Raw genomic sequence first — 11,294 nt, forward strand, 5'->3', positions numbered from 1 at the left:
GAGAGATGCTACACCAGCCTCACCTATAGATACAACCTAAAACAGAAAATGGGATAGTTTCTCTCCAGCATTCGTGACCTACAAGATCGTGGCATTGTCAGACAATAATTATCATAATGTGTCGGACTTTTCTTGCACATCATCCATTTGCATTTACACTGTATATGTAAGTGGTAAATGCATCGATACTGTACAGGAAATTGGTAAATGCATTGATCAATGAAAATAATGCAATATCCTCCAAGAAGCCGGAAACAAAATCCATGCACACGAATGTTGTCTTGCATGAAGGAGTATAGAACTGTGCATATCAAATGACTAACGATAGGTCAATGACAAGAAAACATGACGAATGAACGAAAGAAAAGAGATTCAAACTTATCTATTCCTGTTGTATTTTCCACCCCTGGCATATTGTTACGTACAACCGTCTTCTACTGGAATAAAGAGATAATAACAAAGTAGGCTCTTCGGGTTTATCTAGTTTATGAGACACAATGTTAAGTTTTCTTACACACACACACACAAAAAATGTACCTCTGATATTTTCACCTACACTGCACGAGACATCCATGGCAGGTTAAAAGTATAGTGGGTCATGAGTTGTTTACGGAAAAGCTACGGCTAAGATTGTAAGAAGAACTCTCGATGAACCTTTGTTCATGTTACACGAGGAAGACAGAGTCGTCCTGAACGAATGGTATTCCAAAGGTGTTACAGTCCAGATACAACAAGAAGCAACGGAAAAGGAAGTCTTCAAAAGTTTGATATACTACCAGTTCTAAGTAGCAGGAAATACTTCGCTCCTCGCGTTTCTCTCCATTCGACTAAGAGTTGCAGTTTATGTGTGCAGGGGTTAGCGGACGGCTATAATAACCCATGTGAGAAGTCGATATTGTTTGTAGCCAGTTAACTGTTCACACTAATCCACTGAGACTACAACAAATAAAGCCATATAAGTGGCAAAGAGAGAGAGAGAGAGAGAGAGAGAGAGAAGACCAAACAAACTTCGGAAGGCGCTAGAAAACAGAAGGGCTGAGTAAAGAATCATCCCTCGACACAATCCTCTATCGTAAACCCATTTCTTACTTTGGATTTATTGCACGACACAAATTACAATTGCAGGCCTGCAGATAATCAACAAGTAATACGTTGCAAAATGTATATGCCAGCATTACTTCGGCTTGATAAAAAACAAACTATAACTCGGCATCTGTATCTGATATAGTGCGTATAATATGCAGAAGCACAAACATGTTCTACCTTAAATGCAAACACTCATGACCTGATTACACTAGAGAAGTAGGCGTTTACTATTTATTTGATTTGACAGATGCCGGACAAGGCATTCAATAATGCTGTTTTCTTGATTATTCCTTTTTTCTTTTAAATCATTGAACGACCGTAATTAAACCAGACTGATTTAAATACAAGATGCAATTTCGATGGTAATCAACAAAATGACCACATCTAACGCGGGAAATGATTGAAAAAAACAAATGTCTACGATTGATAGATAGACTATCCGATTGTAGGATGTCAAAACATGTTTGCGATTATCGTTTCAAAATAGCGACATGACAAAAAAGAAGAAGATAACTAGGGCAATATTGTCGAACGTTGCGATATCCCATTGGATATACAGAGGGGTATAAAAAACAAAAACAAATCAGTGCATTACTAACAGCTTTGGATGTTTACGCACGAACAACTCTGAAACTCTGTTTAAAGTAAAACTGTAATTACAAACTTTTTTTTTTACTGTCAGCAGTAAAATCCTCTCAAATAATTATATCAATTTCATCAATCACAGTTATATTGGTTTCAATGACTGAATACATTGGGTGATTTTTTAGTACAAAACTACAACCCGTTTCTCATGATTATTAGTTTAATGTCCCTAGCTATAGGGACATTATGATCATTATCTTTGTTGGGAATCAGTACCAAGGTAAGAAGGATTGAATTCTATATGGAGTTTTTATGCATGGAATAGGGAAGAAGAACAGCAATACAATGTATGTTTTTCCGCTCAACTTTCTGTCATCCACATCGCAAACAGAACAACAACCCCCACGTTCTTATCAGTATAAGGAAATCCAGTTGTGATGTCTCGTTTGGCATATAATTCGTCATAGCCGCATTGACTAACCAAACATATTAGACATGTAGCAGTATTTCACACTAATACATCGGATCCAATATGCTCATCCCGTCCCGCGTAGTGCATGATTAAATCGAAAACATGCATGAAAAAGCCATATGCGATATAAACAGCAGGGTATGGGTATCAGATCAATAAATCGATTTTATTCTCCTGCCTACATTTGTATGTTGCGCTCGGAAACGCGTTAGAGTCCGAGAAATCCACAACAAGCACTTGTTTACAAACCGGGTCACAGATTCCAGGCTAGATACCTCTATCATTATATCAATCCACGCATTGCATCTTCTGCGGATTCCGAGAGTTTCCGCAGTATAGCGACTGCCGTCAAAATCATTCGCAGCTTTTAAAGGGATCGTACAGTTATGGTTGAGACCTAATTTCAGGTTTCTAAAATTTTTTGGTGAGATAATGAGAAACCTCTTATAAAATGTGAAAGAGCATGTAGTTCTATGAGGAATTCAACGTTTATTTGATGAAAATTGGTCTTGAAAAGGCTGAGATATCAAAAAACAGCGATTCTAATAAAGTGTGGGAACCACACTTTATTACGATCGCTTTGTTTTACTTTGTTTTCGGATGTTTCAGTCATTCCAAACCCGATTTTCGTTAAATAAACTTTGAATTCCTCTTAAAATGGTGTGTTCTGTACTATAACATAAGTGTTTTCTTGGTATCTCGCAAAAAGTTAAAAGCCGAATTCTCATCTCCACCAAAACTGTACCTTCCCTTTAAAGGGATGGGTACTGTCTCGTTTTGGGGCTTCAGGTTTCCAGCTTTGTTGTGAGATAATGAGAAACCTCTATGAAATATAAAAGAGCATATACAATTCTAATAGGAATTCAAAGTTTATTAGAAGGAAATCGGTTTTGAAATGGCTGAGACATCCAGAAACAAAGTGGTCCTGATAAAAGGTGGAACACATCTTTTATTAGGACAACTTCATTTTTACTTGGTTTTGGATCTCTTGAAATAACTTGAAATACCTCTTATAGAATATAATATGCTCTTTACTAATATTTCATAACTGGCTTCCAATTTATCTCGCAAAAAGTTAAAAATCTGAATCCACCATTTCAACCAAAACTATGCTATCCCTGTGACACGTTGTGCGAAATGACAGTCCAATCTTTTATGGCAAATTTTCAATCAATGTGTACTGAATTCATCTGTTGTTGTTGTTGTTGTTGTGGGTTTTTTTTTAATTCTATGCACAATGAAGGACATTGTGACACGTTTTAATTGGGCTGTCACGGCTGAACGGAAACACTTTCCATCGAATCAGCAACACCGTGAACTCTCGTGGAACACGGGATGAAAACCATACACGAAGTGAAAACAAAAATTGTATTAAGGTGCCGAAACCTCCTCTGAAAGGCGACTCCCAAAGGTCTAGTTATGACGATTTTAGGAATCTGAAGCTGACAGAAGGGAATTTCCGCCCACCTTCCCTGGTTCGCTGGTAACCATAGCAACCGAGACGTCGAGGTATATCCCTAGACACACTAACTTTCTCTCCTGTTTTCCGTTGCTCTTCATTTTCTCTCTTTCTCGCGAGGTCATGCATGATCGATCAACTGACCAAAGGACGTCAGAAGATTAACACATTTCTCTGTGGATAACACGAAGTGGTTATTACCTTGTTCATATCATGATTTATTGCAAATAATTAAGAGGGCGTTCAAGAGCGACTATACGAGACCCTTTAACGGGGGCAAGGATGAATATTTTTTTTTTTTCATATCGAATAACATATCTGCGGGAAACGAATCTCACCCCCTCCCCCTTACTCTCCTCCTATCACCACCACCACCACCATCCCAGGCACCAGAACCACTACCACCATTTTATTTAGTCGAAATTACTGCATTTCACCCCGTTTCTTTAATGTTCTTGATAATTAAGCATCATGCTACTCAATATACATCCACATGAGTACATATGCATTATCCCTATGTTTTATATTTATACGAAGAGGCATTACTCTGACTGTATCCAAATTTTGTAGGCACTTAGAGCATAACTATAACTGATTATATTGAACATACAAAAACAGTAAACTCATACACAGTCATCTTGAATGTGCAAATTCGCTTTAAGAAAGAAGATATTTTAAAACCTTCATTTGAAGGCGCAATAGCCCTTAAACATCTTGTGCCATGAATTATTTTGTGTCTCGCTAAATACAATGTATAGTACCTCGTATACAGTTATCATTACGTAATTCATGATAACACCGTGTATAGCTGCTTTAAGTCGTGATTCCCAAGTTTTAAGTTGACGTTACCAGTGATGAGTTCAAGTCTGGTTTAATATCACTCTGTATCATCAAAACCTTAACATCATGTAAGATAGTACAGGGGGTGGTGCATCGGAACATGGTCAACTGTCACCCCCTCCCCCTCCCCTTTAGGCCAATGTAATGACCTATGTGAGGACACCCACACAGTGGGTCTGCCTGAGCGTTTAGTCCCGGACTTGAGTAGGACGTGTGGACACGAGCTTCGTCCATCGGTGCGCACGTGTGGCTATTGCGCAACTGGAATGGCCTGCCGTGTGGCATGCGACGGACTAATTATGCACCCTCTCGAAAGCTACTTACGAATAAACAAGGCTGTTCTCGTTAGCGTCACACTGTTCATTTAGGCTCCTGTAATGGTGCTGATAAGTCGTGGCGTAAAGACTCAAAGATTGCACAAATACACAAGACAAAAACAGTCATCAGAAGGTTGCTATGGAAACGAGAGGAGAGGCAAGGGATCGCTTCAAACCGACGTGATTCCCAGAATCTGACATAAAGATTGTTAACTACATGTACATGTATTATCAAGATTTGGAACTCTATCGAATCGTACTGTGAGCAACAATATTATGACAGTAGTTGCATAACTGCACGATTGTTTTTCTATTTGAAAAAAAAGAAGACAGAATACGGACTGCATTTACCCTGAACGTCCCTCCAAACATGAAAGATAAACAATCTCACCTGAACAAGAGAATTTGCAGGTAACTGGTATGATATGCACAAAAACAATCGATTATCATAATAAAGAACAGATCAGAATAATCATAATTTCTAGCGTCAACAACACAGACTACCATAAAAACTGCTGCTACTACTACTACTACTACTACCACATTGTACACTGATACACAATACTACTGTAAACAACTACTATCATTACTATCATACTACTGTTATTACTACTACTAATGATTATACTAGTAATGCTGCCGTTGTTTTGTGTTGTTGTTGTTGTTTTTTTTCATTCATCTCGTAGCCTCCGAGATATACGTACATGAGGTAAATTGTTGTCACATCCGGATTCCGTAAACAAGTATGTACGAGGAAACGAAAGGACGGATGATGACCATACTAAATCGTCGCTATATGCTGAACTATACATTGGTCCGTCATAAAGGAGGACGTAAATGAAGGACGCATCTAGGCCTACATCCTGAGCAATGACGACAAAATCACTTTGTATCAACTGTCAGCATCAACATATCCTCAGCAAGTCGACGCAAGGTATACGGCTCTATTTTCTTTCTTTTTTGTGTGAGTACATTCCCCTGGTTCAAATTGTATGTACAGTTTTTTTTTTCTTGAAACTCAAGGCATTAAAACAAGTGGCTAGGAAACTTGAAGAAGTTGATGATTATTCCGACAGATGAGTGCATTTTTTTTTATTTCGTGTTTTTCGTTTCACACTTGGCATAATTATGTCAACTCCGTTTACACTGCTCTAAAAAAAAATGTTCCTGTTCAGAAATAAAATCAAGGAATTACAACCTTTTAATCGATAAGAAGTTGGATCTGCGGCAAGTAATATCGCACTTTATTTTTTTATATATATAATTACATCATAATACATCATTACACAAACCGAAAAGAGGAGACATAATCCTAGAGAGGCGTAAAATCTGTTTTTCAATCGCACTGGACTTACGCCAGCATTAGATTTTATGCGATATACAAATCCGCTTACTGAAGCTACCCAAGTCCCATCTATAGGCCCTACAGAATTATGTAATTTCCACGGATGCCAGCGACTCCCTGGATTTGCGTAATAGGTAGTTACATCAAGGCATTTATCTAATAAGTCAGTCGTAGAAGCCAGCCCCTAAAGGGTAAACATCTCAACGTATTATGTCAGCCGTCTAGAGCTCCGTTGCTTCTACCTCTGTTTATCGACACACAGTGATTATTACTAATGATAACAGTCTAGTGATACTCATTCATTCCGCGACCCTTCTTTTGATTTGTTTTTGCTGAAAACACTCCACCTTTCAAAGATTTTATGCTGTCACCATCAGCATGTAGACTCATTTGAATATGCAGATGTTGATAATAATGCTAATAAACTGTTTTACTATTAAACGATTCCGTAATTCTAACATTACAGCTCATAGGAAGTAATGAGTATTGGACACTGCAAAGTAGCTAGAGGTAATGGTTTACATAATGTCAGAATCACGGCAGCACGGCACAGAGTCTAAAAAAGTAACGTTATAGTAACATTTGGGAAATACACAGTTTTGAAGACATCTGATACAGTAGTCATACAACTGAATGCTTGAAATAATAAACTCTTTAATTCTGGAATATACGTAAAAATCAATTGTTTTGCTTTGACCATAGGTGCAACAGAATACCGAACAATAGTTCAAATCTACCCCTCCCTTTTCCCTCTTTGTATCAAGTTTCAACTGTATACACCAGGCATAATTAACCCACAAGTAATCCCATGTCCCAACGCAAGTTAAACCATGATAATATAATTATTGTTAGATGACTTATCGAAGGATTGCGCAGCTATAGAGTGAACATACACTATGATACAGCCGATGATGCCAAACGTGTACATAAAGTCTCTTTGAGACCTTGTGTAGGGATTATCTCTGCATGAGAGATTAACAGCACGCAGACACTTCAGCATCATCTTTCGCTCATTCACTGGAAGAGTGTATTTCGTAATGAGTGTCAATATCTCTCGCGGCTTGTAATTGTGTTGATATAACTGGCGTTCGGTTTCAGCTGTGTATCAATAGTCGTTACACTTTTTTTTTTAATTCAAATGCATCACAACCACACGTCTATCGATAGTACCCCACTTTTTATTTATAGCCTCTTTCATGAACAGACTGTATAGCACGCTCACGATGTCACGTGACCTACACACGTGTACACACGTGTCATGTGACTTTTCGTTACAATTACCCAATCAACCCAGGTGATCGTCCATCTCGATCCCTTCCAGCGATTTATCGTATTTTCTTTGGACTCAAGTTCAGTAATGCGGACTTGGTTGTGCCTTCACAATTTTTTATGTACGCTGTATATGCGAAATTCGGAAAAACAATTGTTGTTTTTACCTAATACAGGTAAAAGCACATTCCCATACCAAAATATATCAGAGTTAACACTTACTCCTCTTTATTTAGGGTGGTTTTAAGGCAAGATTTATTTTTATACGGCTGAAACATGAGATTTTTGTCCAATCTGTACATGAAATGACTTATTAAAAAAAAATTGTGAGGGCATGACATCATTAACTTGCAGATTTGAAAATTAACAACGACTGGTCAAGATTCTTTCTTTTTCGAAAAAAATGTCACAACTTCATCATTAGGCCTACTTATCCGATTTCGATCTTTTTTTTTTTTTTTTTTTTTGCACTGTTCTGCAGGGGTTTTTTTCCCCTCCTCGTAATGAAATTGATAACATTCTGGAGTAGAATCTGCATGCCAAAGCGTGCTGCGAACTTCTATGCAGTTTAGAGAAGGATCGTCACGAAACACGACAAGCCTCTACTATACTGTACTACGAGGACTGCACTCACCTGCTAGGACAGCCACGCCATTTAACCAAGTATTGCACCTTTCCCTGCATAGGAAATAAAACCACAAAAATAATGATTTAAGACTGGCATTTGATGATCGTTGACAATGTGAACGAGCAGAAAATACATACATAATTATATAAACTGTCTTGAACGTTTTCTTCTCCTCAGTTCACCTAATAATAGCCCTATACTGTATCATCCGACAGACGAATCTTTCGTTGTAATGTAGACATCTATGATAATAAAAATAAGGTGAAAATGGCTTGAATTATTAATTGCATAGACCGTATCCGGGCAATTACCCCGAGAGGGCAATTACCCCCCGGCTAAATACTGGTTAGTGGTAAGCTTAGAGTAACGATTAGGGTTAGGGTTAGGGTTAGGGTTAGGAGTTTGAGTTAGGGATAGGATTAGGTTCAGGATTAGGATTAGGATTAGGGCCAGGGGAAGGGTGCGGGGTAATTGCCCAGGGGGTAATTGCCCTAGACCCGCATAGACATTGGCTATCCTGAAAACGGGTAACAGAATATATGCCTGCCTTTTGATTGCTCGCTTGCTCAGGTTTTCTTGTTTGTTTTTTCTTTCTTATTGGGGGGTGGGTGGGGGTAGGGCCTATACAAGTGGTCGGCGAATATTATGTATTCATGACAAGAAGCCAACCAAAAGTAGTTACTCTAAAAAACAGAGAAAGTTAATAAGTGACGTGTAGGGTAAAAGTCGTACATTATATACGTGATGTATTTTTATTCAGCTTTTCATCACCATTATAAGTGAGCTCTACATGTATATGGCATAGCTTTCATGGAAGCAATTTCAAAAGAACATAGCAGGTTGGATAGGATTATTCGTTCGTTCGTTAGAATGTTTGTTTGTTTGTGTTTGTTGTCTGAGGGAGGAAGGGGATGCGTCGTCATGGACAACGCAATGCCTCCCTACGTTTTGCAAGGATGCGGTCGCTGACCGCGAACCCAGTAGCCAGGCCAGTTCCTAAATCAAAAAGCGGTCACAATGTACGCTGCTATTTTCATTTGTTCAGATCTGATCTGCCAAGGGAGCAATCGATGCCGGTCTACAGCGCATCATCATCATCACCACCACCACCACCACCATCATCACTATACCTCCTTGCTGCTCTATGATATCGGAACACATTTTGATCCGTGCTGCCAGCGCTTTAATAGTAACTAACCCCATCGCATCTGTAGGCGTTGACTGAGTTAACCCTCTCAGGCCCATCGTCCTTAAAATTATATTGGCATAGTATACAAAGACATACAGTCTACTACCCACGCACTGCATGAGGGCAGGTTAATGTATAGGGCCCTATGTGCGAGTGTGTGTATGTGTATCACATACACATACACACACTCGCACATACACATAAGAGCAATGTGGTGTGTGTGTATGTGGAAATTAACCTTTCCTCATTTGCTTCGAGATAGTGTGTAACAGGAAGTGTTAGCTTTGCCCAGGGAAGAAAAACGAGAAATACAAAAATAAAATGAAAGCATGGCTTTCAAGAAAAAAAAAATCCAATAACAAATAAGCATTCAAGGCAACAAGAATACATCTGAGAAACAAAAGATCCTGAACATACACGCACACAAACACACACACACACACACACACACACACACACAAATGTCTTACATTAATCTGAGCCGGGGTATTTTGGGAATATGAATGGAGAAAGATATATTATCACTGAAAAGAAAGGCAGATTATTATGCACAAGACGAAGAAAAACAGAGCACTTAACTAAGAAAAAAAGACACATACGCCTCTACATTATTCAATTAAACGCACCAACTTTTCTCTCCGTCTCCATCCCATTAGTCTCTCTCTCTCTCTCTCTCTCTCTCTGTCTGTCTGTCTTTCTCTCCCTATCTCTCTCAATCACACGCACACACCCACACACACATGCTGATTTCCCTGTACATCCAATGGATATCTTAAATCTACTCACGCTCACTCATTGGCCAGCACACACGCTACAACAACGCGTTACCAGTTTGTAAATTTGCAACCTCCGCCGCCGATTTGGCAAACGAGCGTCCCTTGCAGGTTGATTTATCAATTATCACACTTACCCGTCTTATTCTCCGCTTCTTGATACAGTCAGCGATGAATATCTGATCCGCATCCATAGCTGAAACGTGACACACGAAATCCAATCTAATTCCAAAATTGATGCGTAAATAATGCGATATATTCCAAGTACGAAATCCAGAGAAAGCGGCAGTCAGGTACGCCTTTTTTTCTTCTTCTTCTTTTATTTACTCCGTGGAGCGAACAGGCAAATCATAGATGCGTGATATTTCCGACTGTTATGAATCCAGGTAAGCCGATTCCACACCGTGCAGGAAGGAGCGCCTGCTTGAGACGAGACGTGAGCTTCACGCTGCTTTTACAAAACGTTCGGGTGAAAGTCTCGCCGCAAGTTGCGCAGGTCTCTCTCCTCAGCTGTGCAATACCGCCACCTTGGTCCTCATTACACGATGCCGTCGATTGACACACACAGACACACACACACAGACAATAATATACACTCCACGCGGGAGACAGCCAACTGATCGGCGAGACGGCTTCACCGTGTTTGAAGTGTAACGGCCGACTGAGTGTTGATAATAACGGCGCGGTGTTCGACTAAATAGCGTCCGCACGTTTAGGCACGCCTACTTATTTTTTCCCCTCTCTGCAAACGACGGAGCGGAGTGCACTACGTACGCACATCAACAGCCGCTATAGGTAAGACGAAGTGGCGAATACTTGAGGATCCCACATGTGTGGACATCATTCAATGATACACACACACAATCTCTGCGCAATCGATGACACACACAATCATACGCACGCTCGAGTCGCACCTCCCCGCGCATCCAGTGTCAACGCTCTGCTGCCTGGCTGTAGCTGGCCCCAGGAAATATGATCCCGCCTTGTTCGCTTTCAAATGCCTTCTGCCTGATGCTGAGACTCAGCTGTCCCTAAAATAATGAAGTAAACATGTGCAGCGAGCAAGGTCGGTCGAGCGCTCGTCGCTTTATGCCGAGTCTCTCCTCCTTCGTTTCCCCAGGCTTGCGTCGGGGTGCTTATGACGTCACGGACAAGGAGTGTTTACTATTCAGTGGTGACGTCACCCAACGGGGTGGGGTGGGGGGGGGGGGGTGCTGTTGGGGCTACTGGGGGGGGGGGGGGGGTAACAGATAACAGATCAATTCGGGATTGCTGCACTGTGCTGTCGCACCCAATCAGCGAACCTCTGATACAGTGCACCCCTGTGTTTT

At 40.2% G+C, this 11,294-nt stretch overlaps 1 protein-coding gene across 1 annotated transcript in view; it reads right to left on the bottom strand.

The window, feature by feature from the left end:
• The window catches only part of LOC139742010 (chromobox protein homolog 7-like), a 73,116-nt gene extending 62,173 nt beyond the window's left edge, over nt 1-10,943 (bottom strand). Inside the window, exons 1-2 of the mRNA XM_071652573.1 lie at nt 10,101-10,943; nt 8,008-8,051 (exon numbers count right to left, since the gene is read on the bottom strand). Of these exons, the coding sequence (XP_071508674.1) occupies nt 8,008-8,051; nt 10,101-10,157 (101 nt within the window). The 5' untranslated portion in view covers nt 10,158-10,943. The remainder of the gene's footprint in view (nt 1-8,007; nt 8,052-10,100) is intronic.
• Between the last annotated feature and the right edge of the window lie 351 nt (nt 10,944-11,294).

This window comes from Diadema antillarum, unplaced genomic scaffold, assembly GCF_040938485.1.
Source record: "Diadema antillarum isolate AM-2024a unplaced genomic scaffold, OU_Dant_1.0 seq00000973_RagTag, whole genome shotgun sequence".
In the NCBI taxonomy this organism is placed as follows: Eukaryota; Metazoa; Echinodermata; class Echinoidea; order Diadematoida; family Diadematidae; genus Diadema; species Diadema antillarum.